General features: G+C 45.0%; 1 protein-coding gene across 2 annotated transcripts in view; it reads left to right on the forward strand.

The window, feature by feature from the left end:
* creb3l2 (cAMP responsive element binding protein 3-like 2) overlaps positions 1-18,723 on the forward strand; it is a 98,249-nt gene that overhangs the window by 12,929 nt on the left and 66,597 nt on the right. Inside the window, exons 1-2 of one of the 2 annotated variants that reach the window (XM_041215856.1) lie at positions 6,749-6,767; positions 13,435-13,642. In XM_041215856.1, coding sequence (XP_041071790.1) covers positions 13,471-13,642 — 172 coding nt within the window. In that variant the 5' untranslated portion in view covers positions 6,749-6,767; positions 13,435-13,470. Of the gene's footprint in view, positions 1-6,748; positions 6,768-13,434; positions 13,643-18,723 lie in introns of those variants that run through there. The other variant, XM_041215855.1, reaches the window with a different exon arrangement.

Below are 18,723 nucleotides of genomic sequence, written 5' to 3' on the forward strand. Positions count from 1 at the left end.
GTTGAGTAAAGACTGGTATGAGTTAATGACACCTTTGTCACTTTGCTGATTTGAGAGTAGGTTGTTGAGATGGTAATTGGTTGGATTGTAGTTGCTTTGCTTTTTGTTGAGAGGAAATACCTGGGCAATTTTCCCCATTGTCAGATAAATGGCTGTGTTGTAGCTATACAGCCTGACTGAAGGAGGCCATTCGGTCTATCAGAACAACAGCAATCCAAAACTAATCTCATGAGTCTGTTGTCTCCTAATAGTCCTGTTTCAATCCAGAATGAATACCATTTTTGCAGCTCTCTCCTCAGCCTTGTATCAGCTGCCAAATAAGTTTTCTTTCTCTCTTGCAAACACTTTTGTGCACCCGCCGCCGCCCCCCCCCACCCCCACCCCAGACCAATCCAGAACTAAGCCCACTATATTGATATATCAGCATTTCCCTGTGTTAACCTAAGAGTAATCCCACTGTCCTCTCTCACAATCCTGTATCTTCCTCAGCACCCCTAAATGATGAAATGATCACTTTCTCAATTGCTCCCAGGCAATGCTGTGTGAATAGATTCATTCACTTCAATCTTTGCTTTCCCCAAGCTGCAGAGAATATGTCTTATGGTAAGCGCATAGTCAAATCAAAGGCATTATTCCAATGCTGACACATTTTTCTTACAAATCAAGTAGAAATCACTTTAGATTTCATGACAAAGCCAGTGGCTTGTACTATTGAATGAAGCCCTGTAAATTAATATTTCCCTTTCTGAAGAATTTAGGAAACCCTTGTATCCGAATTTTCGAACAGAAATTTCCTCGGGGATCGGCCTGATCGATGACGATAGCTTCAGGAGAATTTCTGCTGAACTCTCACTAATGGTGATCAGGTGATACTCAGGAAATTCTCAATTGTATAAGCTTTATTTTCAATCCTCCATATATCTAGCAGTTTTAAAAAATGGAGTGAGTTTTAAAAGATTTTTTTTATGGGACGTGGGTATCGCTGGCAAGGCCAGCATTTGTTAAACATTAGACTTTGCTGTGGGTCTGGAGTCACATGTAGCCCAGACCACGTAAGGATGGCAGATTTCCTTCATTAGTGACCCAGATGGGCTTTTGTGGCAATCGATGGTTTGTCACCATAACTGAGACTGGCTTTATATTCCAGCTTTATTATTTAGATTGAAATTCCACCAGCTGCCATGGTAGGATTTGAACCCATATTCCCAGAACATTAACCTGGGCCTCTGGATTACTAGCTCAGGGACATTACCACTGCACAACCATCTCCCCATGTATATGCTGATACCCTTTGTTAGTGATTGAACTTCAAATGGATCAGTCAATATGGGGGTAAATTCACTTTCGTTGGAAAGGCTATTCAGGCAGGCTAACAATGGCTGATCCGCTCTTGCCCACTCTGTGTTCCCGCCAACGTTCAATTTAAACCCCCACCCACCACCATTATGTCTGACAGTCTTGTTTCTGGGTTTTTTTCCTGAGGCCAGTGACATAGGGATTGGAGACTCTGGGTCCAACAAAACTTTACCTAATAAATAATATTTTGAACTCTGACCTTTGGTATTACTAAGAGAATTTAGCAAAATTGGGGTATTTAATATCTTTGTATCGTGGGGTTGTACTTAAAGCAATGTAATCTGCTGTATTGTCTGTTGCTGTTGTTAGATTTAATAAATCTGAAATAAACAACAGTCTTGAAGTTGTTTGTTCTGCCAGGTTCTGAAGTTTGAGGACACTTGAGAGAGTTCTTGCCATTTTTACTAAGTCTGGGAAACATTACAGAACTAGAGAGGGAGTGAAGGCTTGCTTCTGGGAATGTCCTTGATGCTGATTGCAAGAAATATTTTGAGTAAAACTCGAACATTCAGACATTACGTGTTTGAGACAGATGTTTCAAATTCCTCCAACACTGCTAATCGTGTGGATTTGTTTTGGCAAATAGGCCTGTGGTTTGAATTTGTCTTAAGAGTACAAATAGATATTCTTAATTTGGCCATTGTTCAGACTGTTAACTGTCCAAACTGACTGGTTGTTGGGCTCTATAAAACTAGAAATGGAAATCAATTTGCTGTTGCTGGAATGAATTGGTGACTGGTATTGGATGCATTTTATTGCAATCCTAACACTGATCCCTTCCCTTTTAACCAGAGAACCACACACTTGTTTGCTTTGAACTAAAATATTAAAGTTGAAGAAAATTATCAATTAGCCAAATTTGACACAATAGATGAAATCTGTTCTGAATTGTTTGGTTGAATTATAGCAAGATTCCAATTTAAATAAGGATAGGCTTTTGTGTGCTGTACTTTCCACTTTGTCATGAATTAGAAAAAATGAACTCCCTCAAAAACAAAGCTGTTTTTCAAACCAGAGGATGCAAGGTACGCTGAGCTTCTCATATAACTTGTACCTCTGGGAGAACTATTAAGATCAACAGCTAATGGAGACATTCCTTTTGGATTGATAAAGGCATATATATGGACCAAATGTAACCTGTAGTTTTTTTTGTATCCGTTGAGGAAAAACCTAATGTTGATTTACCAATATCTGCTTGTGTAGCTTTGAGAAGGCCATCCTTTTTCACCCTCTTCAGATTGGCCAATAATTCAGAAAATTTGGCATTAGCAAACTTGCCGAAAAGTAAATTGATTAAGGTTCAGTTCAGCTTTTCACCAACTCTTTAAATACTGCAGGTCCTTGTTTATTTAGCTGAGTATTTCATTAACTTGAAGTTAAGTTTGTGGGGCGGCAGGTTGATAGGGAAACTCTTTGTGGAAGGATGTGTATACGAGGGGTGGGCTGCGGGACATTGGAAAAGTTCTTCCTACCTTGTGTGGAGGTACAAGTTGAGTATATAAACAAGGTTCTAAGAGAGATGAAAAGAAAGCCTACATGCTGTTGTGTTGCCATTGTTCCCAGATTGATACTTGTCTGGAGTTTGAAAGTTGTCTATTGTCTGCTCTACCTGGGTTTTCACCACTGAGTATTTGTCAAGATTTTCTCTAACTAATGACCCTTACATTCCTTCCTCCTGTTGAACCATAGGTTACAGAACAAGTAATTTTGGTGCTGCTTTGGAGTGGAGATGAGAATACTCATTTCTTTCATTTGCAATGAATTAAAGGAAATAAGCAGTAATAAAGTAAATATTTGGCTTCCATCAATTTGGCTTCCATCACTATTTGTATAATCAAAACTAGAGGGCAGTAGGTGATGCAAATCAGGCTGTGTAGTTAGTAAAATGTCCAGAAGGTTCATAGTTGTACGCCAGCACATTGTTCATAACTAGAAGAATCATTGAAACTTTGTGACTATCGTATTAGGGTGTTCAGGGTTGAAAAGGTTAATGTGTGGGACTGGAGAAACGGTACCGCCCACATGACGATGTAAGACACACAACCAAGAGTCGCGAGAGAGAATGTTCATGGTGTAGACTGAGTTACACCTATTCATGTATACCTGTATATAATTATGTTCATCCAATAAAGCCAGTTGTAGTTCAAACACACCTATGTCATTCCTTAGCCAGTCACAACCAATGTACAATGTGGCGGCAGGTGTGAAGGATCCTGAAATCTCCAGAAATCGACTTTTAAAAGTTTGCAAGTCTGATCTGAAAAAAAAGGCGCCAAAACTGAAGATTTCGGTAAGACAGTTGAAAATCCCCACAAGAGCTCCGTAGAAGACATGGAGGCTGAGAAAAAAATCAACTTTCAACTTACTAAGGGCTGCACCATAGCACATGGTGGTCTGTGAAAAATCCCAATCCAGGACCAGAGTCAAAAAACCTACTAACAACTGAGGAATGGTAAGTAAAGCTTGGGAAAAGGCTCACTCTTCAATTTAATGGCGCATAACTGGGCAAATTCCATTTTTAACGAGCACGAGTTTTGATACATCCCACAGTCCTGGTCCGAAGTTGGCACCAAAAAAAATTCAGCTGCTTAAGTGCGATTCCGCAGCTGGAGGAAAGCAGTGAACAGAACTCAATAGTAACTTCCAGCGATTAGTTTAAAAACTCTGAAATTTAGGAATGATTACAAAAAAGGGTCAGCAACCGCAGTGAGTATCAGTGAAAAGCTGGTCAGTGCGGGAAAACTCCAATACTGCAACCGAAGTTTAAAAAATCAAGGCAAACCTCCTAAAAGCTTAATGCAGTTATGGATTCCAAATTCACATTGCCTGAGCAATTTGGGCATATGGAAGGACCAAATCGAATACAGAATTGGACACCATGGAGGAAGAGATTTTTAAGATTCCGAAGTCAAATTCCAAAGCCAAATTCAAAGAAGTCTTAAAAGCCTTTATAATTATTTTAATTTAGAGTAACAAGATGTTAAAAAAGAGCGAGGTTGAACAAAAGGGGCCAGAATCCAGATGAACCAGTAGATGCTTTTATCAACAGGCATCAACTGGTTGAAGGTTGCGAGTATGGTGATTTTAAAACTGAGCTAATGCGAGACTGCGTTGTAGTCTATGTTACAGATGACACCCTATCTGGTCTACTGCAAGTCAAAGAAGACAACTTTGGACAAGGCCATTAATTGGCCAGACGAACGGATGTCCATAAACAAAATAGAGCCATACTCAAGAGCAGGAGAAAAACTGTGGCTCAGAAAACCCCCAATTATGGCACAACTTATTAAACAGAAGACTGTCAAAGACATGCTGGGGAAGAAGACACCTTGTGGACAAAGTTCAATATGCCATCAAACTAAGCCAGTGCTGTGGCATCAAAAAGCCCCACAGGCATGAATAGTGTCCTGCAGGCACTGCAAAATGCTTTCATTGTAAAAGATTTGCACATTTTGGAAAGATGTGCAAATCTAAAAGCTCCGGGTACACAGAATGACAAGAGAATCTTCTCTCTCAAGGCCACCATTGAAATTGAGGAATCTCAACAAGAAGAGGAACAAAATATTTCCTGGGTGAGATCAAAGATCCTAGATATGCTTTCTGGAATGCAGTTATTTGTGTCAATGGACATATCACTAATTTCAAATTGAATACAGGAGCAAGTGGAACAGCCTTGTCCAACCAAGAACTGTGGCTAGTAACAACACCTGAAGCCAACTATAACCCAATTATATGGCCCACAAGTCAAAGGTAAGGTGCAAGCAACACTCCAATACAAGAACAAACACATAACGGAAAACATTGTATGTCCTTCACAATCAGGAATTCTCTCCTAAACCGAAACGCTTGGATAGAACTCAGCCTCATCAAGAAAGCGGAGGACATCAATCAACAGACGGCCATCGGCGATACCAAATTTGAGCTGCTCAAACTGTCCCACTGCATTGAAGATCCTGATTGGGACTTCAATGCTTATTTATTGACATTCTTCACAGAAGCTGATAATCCAACCCTTTTCCAGGAAGATCTCCAGGAGGGAGAGGGTAAACTTGCTCTCACCTGAAGAGGTAATGTACCACAAGTACCTGATTGCGACCATGATCCTTCGTCACTTTTAGAGTCGACTGAGAAGGTGAAAGACAAAACTCGAGTGATAGCGCTGGTACAGTACCACGTTCATCCGACAGTGGTGTAAGTGCATCCACATCTATCCATCTACCAAAAGTGGTAGTCAAGGATGCGAGCAGTCAAGTCCAGAACTAGAGACAGAGCCAATCCAAACAATTTCCACCTCTCCCTCACCAGAAGACACTGACCTTTCTGCTACACCAGGGTTACTGCAATTTGAGGAGAAGCAAAGTGTTGATCAAGTGCCTTCTTCACAGCTTCCTGTCCTGTCCAAACAATCATTTCCAGAGACAGCAGCCCAGGATTACCCAAGAGTTCACGACCAAGAGGGTACAAGGAGTCATCACTCCAGAAGTAAAGAAAACGGACAATATTGTTAAAAGGAACCAGGGTCGACTCAAGAGACAAGGATAAGGAACATATCAAACAGGAAGAGAGGGATAAACCCACAAAATCCAATCATGAGAGAGAAATCGGATTGAGAGAGGTATAACAGCGAGGAAAGGAAAAAGAGGATCAAGTCTAGACCCAGTTAAGAGAACCATACACCTGGAAGCACCAGATGTTTAGTCACAAACTGACAATGTTCCAGATACTGAAACTTTTACCAAAGGCCAAGCAAGTCAAAGCAAAGAGGTCTAGAGGGAGACTACTGAGCTTCCAAGTCTGGCAATAATACAACCGGGGAGAGTCGTGACACCTCCCAGACCAACTGAATCTATGAAGTCGCAAACTTGGGGAGAGGTAGGGTAGTATGTAAATATAAATGCAAAATATATTTGGAAAAAGACTTGGTCGGCATGGGGGGGGCGGGGGCGGGGGGGCAAATGTAGTATTAGGGTGTTCAGAGGTGCACCGGTTAACGTGTGGGACTGGAGGAACAGCACTGCCCACATGATGACGTACGACACACACGATCAAGAGTTGAGAGAGAATGTTCATGGTCTAGACTGAGTTACACCTAGTCTTGTATCTGTACATAGTTATGTTCATCCAATAAACAAGTTATAGTTCAGACTTATCTATGTCTCAGCAATTGTTCCTTAGCCAGTCACAACCAACGTACAACAGCTGCTAGGCCTGTATGCAATAGGTCATGGTCTCGACCTTTTTGGCTTCTGAGTCCCCCCTCTTGCGATAAAAATTCTATAGAGGTTATTTTTCTGTATAAAAATTAGCTATACAGGTACAAAAACAAATATTGCTTGTCCTTGCAGGTCATATCCATGCTCGTAATCAAATGTTTCTAATTTGGCAGATTTTGAGCAGTACTGCACTCACAGGTTAGTACGTCGCCACTTGCATTGTAAAAAAAAAACAAAGCTCAAGTAGCTGTCTTAATTTTTCATGGTCAATGGTGGCTTTTTTTTTTCATTCCCTCCCCAGTATTCTTTAGCCCTTAACTTGATGAGGAAAGTTCTGCATGATTGCACTATGGGTTTTGTTGTTATGAGGCCTGTGATCGAATAAAAAAAAAAATCCATATCTGGTATTTGTTGTGTGTTTACTACAATTTTCCAGTTCTTTGTAATTTATCTTGCTCCCACTGAAGTTGCACCTTTACATAAAGAGAGACTGTATTACATCATCTGAGAACGTGTTAATATCTGTACATTTAGCCCGCAATAAATACTAACCCCTTGGGGCAAGGGCATAAATGCTAGCCTTGTCCCTATCCTAAAAATCAAAATACATTGAAAATATGGTGAGTAAATCATGATACTCCAATCTTAAATGGTTTTTAAAAAAAAAATTCATTCCTGGGGTGTGGCACTGTGGCTAGGCCAGCATTTGTCATCCACACGGGGTTATTTTCCATGGTTGAGAACCCCTGCAAGAAGACATGCAACATAAGAACATAAGAAATAGCAGCAGGAATAGGCCATTTGGCCCCTCAGGCCTGTCCCACCATTCAATAAGATCATGGCTGATCTGCCCCAGGCCTCAACTCTTTCGTGTCAGCTGCTCATAGCCCTCAACTCCCCGATATTTTAAAAATCTATCTTCCTCTTTAAATACTTTGAGTAATCTAGCTTCCACAACTCTTTGCGGGTAGATAATTCCAGACATTCACTATCCTCTGAGAGAAGAAATTCCTTCGCATCTCAGTTTTAAATGAGTGTCCCTTTATTCTGTAACTATGACCCTAGTTCAAGATCCCCCACGAATAGAAACATCTTTTCGACATCTACCTTTTCAAGCCCCCCCAGAATCTTTATATGTTTCAATAAGATCACCTCTCGTTCCTCTAAACTGTAATGAATAAAGTCCTAAACTGTTTAGCCGTTCTTGATAAGTCAACCCCTCCATCCCAGGAATCAGCCTAGCAAATCTCTTGAGCTGCCTCCAATGCCAATATGTCCTTTCTTAAATACGAGGACCGAAACTGTACGCAGAACACCCTGTACAGTTGTAACAAGATTTCCCTATTTTTAAACTCCAACCCCTAGCAATACAGGCCAAAATTCCATTTGCCCTCTTAATTACTTGCTGTACCTGTGTGCTAACTTATTTGTGTCTGCTGCTAATAGTTAGGAATTGACCCTGCAATGCATGCTATGTGTGTGTCAGTTATAGGTTAACTCAGCCAGATGTACTTGGTGTGACTTCAAACACATTGAGCTCCAATAAACTAAAAGAACATTACTACAATCTAATTTGTTTTGTTGTTTGTGCCAATTCAAATAATTTCACTGGAAAATAGCATACTTATCTTGGGGATCCAGTTGCTGCAAATGTTGAGCTAAATTTAAGCTATTTAGCTTCATGTCTTCTGTTACTTGTAAGGTGAAGTACTGAATTTAGGTATTGCATATATTCTGGCAACAATTCAGAGGGTGAGCTTGGTGTTCGGCAGTAGCATGAAATAAGCTATAACAAATCGGCTGTCCACTTTACACCCCATCTGATTTTCTTACTTATCTACTTCAGTTGAGAAGCAAATTGGTTGTAAAGCGAGTTTTTAATTTTATTTTGACCTGTTTATATGACTGCCAAAGACCAATATCGTCCTTTTAATTCCTCCATTTACTCCATTGCTCGACTGAATTTTCATGAAAATACGTCTGCTCTTATGCAAGTGCTGCTTTTATGATGACCTCCTTTTTCATTCAAAGGTCACGGGTGTCACTGCAAGGCTGGCAGTTATTGCCTGTCCCTAATTACCCTCAAAAAGGTGATGCTGAGTGTCCTTCTTGAACCACTGAGGTTCAAGTAGCCAAGGCACTCCTACAGTGTTATTAGAGAAGGAGTTTAAAAATTTTTAACCAATGACAATGAAGGATTGGCAATAAGGAATGGTAGCATAGTGGTAATGTTACTGGACTAGCAATCCAGAGACCTGAACTAATGGTCTGGAGTAATGAGTTCAGCTGGGGGATTTAAATTCAATTAATTTACTAAGTCTGGAATGTGAAAAAAAAACTGGTAATAACCATGAAACTACTAGATTGTTATAAAAACCCATCTGGTTCACTAAACCCTATCTGGTTCACGAATGTCCTTTATGGAAGAAAATCTGCCATCCTCACTTGGCCTGGTCTTTTACACGTGATTCCATGAGAGCCCAAAAAGCTATTATAATACATGAACGTCTGCACCCCAGAGGAAACATTTGATTGACAGCTCAGACTCTAATCTCTGCAGTCAATTTCACAATGTTTGTTGACTCAAGTTAAGTTGTTTCAAGGGTTTGTGGTTTTTGGTTTTTGAAACTTCAAAGAACCTGAATGATTGACACTTTTATTAGCTTGCAATCCAGATTTCTTTTTTTAAGCATAGGAGAAGGTTATTGATGGATTACTTTTTTTCTCTTTTTTTACACACTTCCCTATGCACTAATGGGGTTCATTGACCCACTGTATGCTTTCTGGAACCTATGGGCATAGAAGTACTATAGCATGGCAAAGGGCATGAGGAGCCATAGGGGGTGGGTGTAGGACAAAGCTTGGCATGAGGGAGCATTTTGGTGGGCGAGGGGGTGTGAGGGCTGGAGGGCCTTCGTCATTTCTTTTAACTGGGAAAATGTCCCACAGTGCCAAGGCAGGCCTATTAAATAGCCCTCCTCCACACCCAGCAGCTTTTTTGGCTGCCTCCACACTTCGGTAGACTGGCCTGCCTTCAGCCTCCGCCTGGCCCTCAACAATGAAGTTCCCGTCTTTAAGGGCACTTTCTCCAGGGGCGGGTGGGCGGAGCAGGAATTTTCCCAACTCACACTAGCCGCCTCAAGGATGAAAATCCAGGCCGATGTCCCATCTTCACACTTCCCTCTGTTCTGTGGGCCACGACCAATGTGCTAAATAGAATAGATCCAGAACTGAGCTAGCGACTCAAAACTGGGCATCTATGAGACACTGAATTATTTTTCGGCACAATCTGTAACCTTGGCACTTCACTCTCCCATTCGTATCAAGACAAATGATCAACCCTAGTTCTTTGAGGAGTGCAGGAACGTATGCCAGGAACAGCACTAGGGGTACCTAAAAATGAGGTGCGAAGGTGGTGAAACTACAGCACTTGACTGCAAGGTACTGGCCAGCATGCTATAGATAGAGCTAAGCAATCTCACAACTAACAGATCAAATCAAAGCACCGTGGTCATGAATGTTGGTGGACAATGAAACACCTAACTGGAGGAGGATGCTCAAAAAGTATCCCCATTCTCAATGACGGAGTCCAGCATAAGGGTACAAAAGACAAGGCTGAAGCTTTTGCTACCATCTTGAACCAGAAGCCCTGAGTGACTGATCCATCTCAGCTCCTCCTAAGGTCCCCAGCATCACAGATACCAGTTTCAACCAGTTTGATTCACTCCATGTGTTAGTGAAATGGTTGAGCACATTGAGCTATGGGCCTTGACAACATTTTGACTATAGTACTCAACACTGTACTCCAGAACTAGCCGTGCCCCTAGCCAAGTTGTTCCAGTAAAGCTACAACACTGGCATACCTAACAATGTGGAAAATTGCCCAGGTATGTCTCGTCCACAAAAAGCAGAACAAATCTAATCTGGCCAACTACCATCCCATCAGTCTACTCTTAATCAGTAGAGTGATGGAAGGTGTTGTTGACAGTGCTGTCAAGCAGCACTTACTCAGCAGCAACCCACTCAGATGCTCAGTTTGGGTCCTGCCAGGGCCACTCAGTTCCAGACCTCATTACATCCTTGGTCCAAACATGGACAAAAGAGCTGAATTTCAGAGGTGAGAGTGACTGCCATTGACTTCAAGGCAGCCTTTGACCAAATGTAGCATCAAGGATTCCTAGTAATTGGAATTGGTGGGGGGGTGGAGGGAGGGGGGGATCTCTCAGCTGGCTGGAGTCATCCAGCACAAAGGAAGATGGTTGTGGTTGTTTGAGGCCAATCATCTCAACCCCAGGACACCGCTGCAGGTGTTCCTCAGAGTGGTGTCCTTGATTCAACCATCTTCAGCTGCTACATCATAACATCAGCACTGGAGATGTTTGCTGCTGATTGCATAGTGTTCCGATCTATTCGTTACTCCTCAGATAATGATGCAGTCCCTACCCACATGCAGGAATACCTCGACAACATTCAAGCTTACACTAATGTGGCAAGTAATATTCACATCGCACAAGTGCCAGGCAATGACCCATCTCCCCATGACGTTCATGGCATTACCATCGGTAAATCCTACACTATTAATGTCCTGGAAATTAACATTGACCAGAAACTTAACTGTATTAGCCACATATAAAAACAAGAGCACAGCAGAGGCTGGGAATTCTGTGGCGAGTAACTCACCTTCTGATTCTCCAAAGCCTGTCCACTGTCTGCAAGGAACAAGTCAGGAGTGTGATGGAATACTCTCCAGTAGGCTGGATGTGTGCATCTCCAACAATATTTAAGAAGCTTGATACCATCCAGGGCAAAGCATCCCTCTTGATCATCTACCACCTTATGAACTTATTCCACCTTATTCACTCCTCTGCCAACGTTGCACAGTGGCTGAAGTGTACAACATCTTCAAGATGCACTGCAACAACTCACCAAGACTCCTTCCAAACCCTTGACCTTTTCCACGAGGGCAGCGGACACATGGGAACACCTGGAAATTTCTCTCAAAGTTACACAACATCCTGACTTGGATGGCTTTGTGCTTACTGGCTCAGAATCCTGGAACACCCTTCCTAACAGCATTGTGGATTTACCTGCACCTCATGGATTGCAGCAGTTCAAGTAGATAGCTCACCAACACTTTCTCAAATACAATTAGGGATAGGCAACAAATGCTGGCCTTGTCAATGTCACCCACACCCCATGAATGAATTTTTTAAAAGATCGTGTGTGACTTTGATATGGATGGGATGCCGATCACATAGGTTGCTTTGTCTTGGATGGTGTGGAGCTTCTTGAGTGTTGGAACTGTACTAATCGAGGTAAGTGGAGAGTATTCAGTCACACCCCTGACTGGTAGTTGATAGGCTTTGGGGAGTTGGGAGATGATCCTGTGGCCACAGAAAACCCAACTTCTGAGCTGCTCTTGAAGGCAAGTGCTTCTTCTTGTTACATTTCTGGTCTATGGTGACACCCCCCCCGCCCCCCCCCACCCCCCAGGTTATTCCTGGGGGATTCAATGATGGTAATTATATTAACTGTCAAGGGAAGGTGATTAGTCTTGTTCAAAATGGTCATTGCCTTGCAATTATGAGGTTCAAGTGTTATGTTTTATATTGCCATTTCCTATATATTTCTAAAATTGCTGGGTGTTTTGATTTATTACTAACATTGAAATTAACTACCAGCATTGTTCACAGACCTGGAAGTTATCTACGGTTCCAGCTCTTGTATTTTTGTGTTCCAATATTTAGGTTTCTGAATGAACCTGTACGATGTTTATCTTTTAAAATAAGTTGTTCAAACAACCTAGCTTATTTTAATATTGTATGATACTTACATTTGTCTTTTAATTATCAATTTATCTTTCTCCCACCAGTGGCAAAACACTCCCTCTTTGTGTTGCATAGATCAGAACCTGTTAAGATTACACACGTTGGAAATTGTTAAAATGCAAAAATATCCCCACATGTACCATTATTTTTTATTGGAATTCATAGAGCATGAAGAACTATGCTCTTGTGTTATGAAATATATTAGTTATGTCTAGGTTTAAGAAACAAATATGAACAGTCTGCTTTTGGGTCCATGAAGAGACACTGATTTTGTGCCTAATCAGTGCCTTTGGATTATATCATGTGTTCATTATTGTTCCAGAGTGCTGTCAGAATACCATTATTAAGGCTACACCTTGGCAGCCTTGGGCTCCATGTGTTATTTATTCTCCTCGAATTAAGTCTTGCTTTCCTCAAGCAGATATGTGATAGGTTTCTTCTGTTGCGTATTGGGGATGAAGTGAATTGCCTAGTGCATTTATAATTTGGATCCATTTAAGAATTACTTCATTCAATCCTTGTACACAGTGCTCCTAAATTCCAGCTGACCGCAGCAAATAGGAGGTTGTCAGTTTAAGTAACTCCAATAGCAGATTCAATGTTTGCAAAGAGAGCTGAGCTCCTGGCCTCATGCAAACCTGTTATGCCTGAACCATGCAGCCATTTCCCCCACTTTAAAACCGGAGTCCGTCTGCACGTTAATAAAATGACTGAATCAGTTCTCAGCAACAGTTTACTGTCTCGCCCCTGTCCCATAACAGCTTTGCAAGGCTTGCCTAGGGATGCTGAAGCAATGCCTTGTAGCATCACCCGCAGTCACCTGCCAGAAGAAAGCAGTGCATTTCCTAACTCAACCACTAACATTAGAAAGAATAGCTGTACATAATCTATCTTCTTGAATTTCTATGATTTTTGACTGTTTATAACCATGATTTTTTTTTTCCCTGAAAGTATTACCAATGGAAAGTTACAGCCTTAGTTATCGTGTATGATTTCAAGTCTCAGACTTCTTTCTTTTCTCTTGCGTATTTCCTCAGCACTTCACAGAGATATTGGATGAGCTCTCCAAGGATATGCTGGGCCACCTCTTCAATGATCCTTTCCTTTCTGATAAATGTGAACTGATGGATGCTGAACTCTCGCCTACTCCACACATTCAGGCTGAGCACAGCTACTCCTTGGCAGGTGACTCCCGACCACAGTCCCCACTCACACAGATCTCAACTGAAGATGACTTTAATGAAGGTATCTATGTGGTGTGTTTATTCCAGGATTTGGTTTTCACTAAATGCATTTTTTAACAAAACATACAAGACCTTAATTTTAATTTGTATTGGAAGTTGCTTTTGCATTTTTGATTAGGAATTGGGGCTATTTTAAATGATCTAATACTAACTTGTAGTGAAGTACTGCACATGAACGTAAAACTCCAATTTATTCCAATCAAGAGGGTCTGGTAGCTGCACTGGTAGAGCTGTGGGTTCCAATCAAAATGGGTCTGGTGGTTCCAGCAGTAAAAGCCCTATGTTTACATTAGAATTCTTGGTATAATGACATTACCCTGGATCCCATTAAGAGAAGGTCAAGTGCATTTGGTTGGAAATCCAGTGCTTGTCTTGTAAAAGAGCCCCGCAGAGTGAGCTGGAACAGACCTCGAAGACCCAAGTACAAATTCAGGTCTTTGCTAAATTGGATGATCTCAGTTGGGCTCCTGGTAAGGGCCCTGTAATTGACCTCCGGGCTCTGGATTAAGAAGGAGAAAATTTAAGCAGGGTTGCCCTTGCTAATATCCAGTGACCGTTGCTTTAGCTGCATATGTCTGTTATCCTCTAAGGTCGGAATTGGGCCATGTGCTTGAATAACCTGTTGACTCCTTGTCTAAGTTCATACTTGAAGAAGAGTGATGTTCTATTTTGGCTGTCTGCAGAGTGTGGGTGGGGCTGATTCTTGACGTGGCTGATCAATGTGGGATTACACAGTAGTCAATCTCTTCCTGTGTGGGAGAGAAAAATCACCAGAGTGACTGATCTTGTTTCACTGTTTGCCCACAGTCAGCCAAATAAATAAACTGATTTTATTTTCTTCTTCAGTCCCATCCTCCTTTACCACAAGAAGGTAGAGTAAGACACCATACAAGTTTGATGTTGAGGTACTGTCCATCTTTATGGAAATTTTACAGATTGTGGGGCAGTGTGCAGCTGTTCTGTTAAATATAATTATTATTATTCTCTGATGTCACACCCAGGAATAAATATTTCTGCTGCGAGACTCATCAGGAAGAATGGTGAGCCGCAGGACATCTCGTTGACTTGTAATATACAACTGTTCTGATTAGAATTTCTGGACTTTATCCTAGCTGCTCACATGTGACAAACTCCCAATTACACAATGGACAATGGGAGCCTCCAAAATAAGCATGGAATTTTGAAGCATTGAAATAGCCATTGAAAAGGCTCTGATTTGACATAGACAGAGGGCAGAATTTTCTGGATGGCAGGGGCATGGCGGAGCTGGCGCGGACCCAATCGCCACTTGCGATCGGGTCCATGCCGCCATTTTACGCGGGCTGGCTAATTAAGGCCCGCCCAGCATGCTTCACGATTCCCGTGCATAGTGGTAATGGGCGGGTGCGCACAGCCCGCCGATTCGAATGGCAACCTGACAGCCTGTGTAAAGGAAAGCCTGGGAGTCTTGACAAGGTTGCTCACAATGGCTGGGCAAAGGGCTCTGCAGAGGAGCAATGGAGGTTATGCAAGTTCGGAGGGTAGGCCATCGGGGCAGGCCAGGCCCCGGAGGGTAGGCCATCGGGGCAGGCCAGGCCCCGGAGGGTAGGCCATCGGGGCAGGCCAGGCCTCGGAGGGTAGGCCATCGGGGCAGGCCAGGCCCCGGAGGGTAGGCCATCGGGGCAGGCCAGGCCCCGGAGGGTAGGCCATCGGGGCAGGCCGGGCCCCGGAGGGTAGGCCATCGGGGCAGGCCGGGCCCCGGGGGGTAGGCCATCGGGGCAGGCCGGGCCCCAGGGGGTAGGCCATCGGGGCAGGCCGGGCCCCGGGGGGTAGGCCATCGGGGCAGGCCGGGCCCCGGGGGGTAGGCCATCGGGGCAGGCCGGGCCCCGGGGGGTAGGCCATCGGGGCAGGCTGGGCCGGTGGGGCAGGCCATCGGGGCAGGATGGGAGGCCAGTGTGCCCCATGTTTTTCCAATTACTGCATTGCTGCCCTCCCCGAGGAAGAGGCAGCATGACGTGAGATGCTGGTTCCCCTGGACGGGAGGAGGAGGTCCCCCCCCACATGACGAAACCTGTCTGGGAGGAGATGGCGGAGGTGGTGCGGTGCACCTGGATCCAGTGTCACAAGCGCTTCAACAACTTGTGCTCTGGAAGGGTGAGGACAATGTTGGCATTGGTCACTTAACCCAGCAGGTCGGCGTTCCCCCCCTGCTGCCCCCGTTCCTGCCAAGTCCGAGTGTAGTGACTGCATTGAATCATTGACGGTATGTGTCCTTCGCTGGGTGGGCCAGCAGATATTGCCCAGGCTGAGGGCAGCCTGAGAGGGCGGTGAAGAGATGGGTTCTGCACCCGCAGCATGTGTTACACTGAGACCCACATGACCTGTTCTGGGGGAAACCTGGAGGAGCTGCACCTAGACGCTGTGCTTGAACTGAAGGACGTGCCCGAGTCAGGGTGAGGAGATGCTGGGAGGGGAGCTTCAAGATGGGGTGGCCACGAACCACCTGCTGCCCTCTGCGCTCCACGTGCTTGCGCCTCCTTGCTATGGTAGGATATACATGTGGTTCCTAATGTGATGTAGGCAGCATGTGGCCAAGGGGTGGGAAGCAGGCCCAGCATCTTTGTGTTAGTGTTCGGCAGCAGCGGGGTGAGGAGGCACTGGAGCCCTGATATGTCCCACTCTGGTTGGGGTGGGCCGTGCGTGAAGAGAGTCCAGGTACAATTTGTACAAGTCAATGTCCTTCTCTCATTTTCAGGAGAAGAGTGCTCATAACGGAGCAGAGTGTGTGAGGACTGGCGCAGTTAGCCATTCTCAGCTGGTTTGAGCAGGAGGCCCTGGGTTTGGAGAGGCGCCATGCGCCCAGGTCCACCGGTGTCAGTGAGGCTGGGGTGTCACGGCCAGGTATGTATGCCCAGCACTGAGGTCAGCGTTGTTCTCCCAACAGCCACAGAACTGCTGAATGTTCAGTGATTTAATTTTGCACCATGGCTTGTCCATTGCTTATGGAAGGATGAGCGCATAACGATCCAGGGGAAGGGATGCACATTGACATTGTCTCCACGTTAACTGATCCAATGTCCTTGTTCTTCCTTTCAGCATCAGTGGAGCAGGGCCGGGAGGAGGAGCAGCAGAGGCCCCCTCTCACACCTGAGGGCCCTGAAGTCTCACCAGTGTCACATCATCTCTGCCAGGCAGGCACCAGCACAGATACGAACACCTCGGTGGGAGTTCCAACATCGGCTAGTGTCCCGGGGCACAGCGGTGAGGGCACTTCACAGTCGCTGGAGGAGCTGGCAAAGAACAGAGTGCCCATGGCGCCAGCAGTCACAGGACTGCAGGGGACCAGGCACATGCTCAGTCGGTGCCTGATGATGAGCCTCTGGAGTCGTCCGCAGTGCAGCAGGTGCAGGAAATGCGGCCGGGTGTGAGGGAACATCTGGGGGAGATACATGAGTCTATGCTGGCTTGGTCTCTGTATTGGAGGAGTCTACATGGACGATCACCGATGCAATGAGCCTCATGTCCCAGCGCCATGCGTCCTCCATGGAGAGAGTGGTGACTCTCGTGGAAAGGCTCCTCCAGGAGAACAATCAGGGCTTCCTGGGGATGTGCTCTGACCAGCAAGCCCTTACATTGGCATTGACCTCAGCTGGTCAGTGCCGGTGTGGACACCAAGTTTCCCAGCTCGGTGCCCATCTGTCCACGATAAGCAGGGAGGTCCTTAGCTACCTCATGTCGGCGCAGCAGCTGCCTGTCATCTCTGCGGGCATCTCTCAGGGCGCTCTGGATGAGGAGAGGAGCTCCTCCACCCCTTTTTCATTGACTATAGCATCTGGTGAGGCTGCGACGACTGGGGAGATGCCAGCTGTGGAACTGGCAGATCCCTCCCAGGCAGGGCCAGCACAGGCTCCAAGGGCCAAAGGACGACTGCCAAGGTCATCGAGGCCAACAGGACAGCAGAGTCAGCAGGCTGCTTCAGATGCCACCCCCAGCAATGGGGCAGCACCAAGACGTAGCACCTGGAAATGTAAACATAAGGCACCATAGACACACCACGGGTTTATCACTGGTGCTTTTGCATTGGACCAAGAAGAGGTATTTATGATATGCTTTGAATTGAAACACTCTTGTAATTTTGTTTCATGAAGTTTCTTTACCTGTGATATTAAATTCAGACGTTACCATGGCTGAGGTTGGCTGAGGTTGCCTCTTTCCTGCATGTGTATGGTTTCCAAAAATGTTAGGAGTGCTTTGTGGGACATTTAGCTTTACTAACAAGGCCCTTAGTTACTGTTCCTAATCTGAAAGATTTGGCAGTTAGATAACTAGTATGGAGCCTACAGCCCAGGCTTGTCCTGGAGGTCCATCCATGATGTTCTAGCTGAAGGTTCGTTGGATTAAAGCCTCCCGGGTGTCCCTGCCTCCCTGGAGTATGCCTGGGTCAGTGTCTGTCCCCTCATCATTTCCCTGTGCATGGTCCTCCTCGGACTCACTGCTGGACTCATTGTGTGCAGCCACACCCACTGCATTGATGTCTTCATCGTCCACTGCGTTCCCCCTTTCCAGCGCAAGATTTTATGGAGAATGCAGCATGCAACTACTATCACTGACACGTGACCTGGGGGGTATTAGAGTGCGCCCCCCTGAACAGTCCAGGCATCGGAAGCGCATCTTGAGAAGACCGATGGTTCTCTCCACCACAGCCCTTGTGGAGCTGTGGCTCCTATTGTACCGCTGCTCAGCTTCTGTTCTTGGATGGCGGAGAGGCGTCATGAGCCACCTTCTGAGGGGATAGCCCTTGTCACCCAGCAGCCTTCCATCCAGCCAGGCTGGAGCACTGAAGAGCCCCGGCACCTGGGAGTGTCTGAGGATGTAGACATCGTGGGAGCTGCCTGGATACCTTGCACAGACTTGTAGAATCAACATCCTGTGATCACACACTATCTGCACGTTCATGGAGTGGGAGCCCTTCCTGTTGATGAAGACACCGGGCTTATCTGCTGGCGCCTTGATGGCCACGTGTACAGTCTATTGCACCCTGGACACTGGGGAAGCCAGCAATTGCTGTGAAGCCTCTGGCTTGCTGTGTCTGGCTGGCCTGGT

This window comes from Carcharodon carcharias, chromosome 21 (genome assembly GCF_017639515.1).
Source record: "Carcharodon carcharias isolate sCarCar2 chromosome 21, sCarCar2.pri, whole genome shotgun sequence".
In the NCBI taxonomy this organism is placed as follows: Eukaryota; Metazoa; Chordata; class Chondrichthyes; order Lamniformes; family Lamnidae; genus Carcharodon; species Carcharodon carcharias.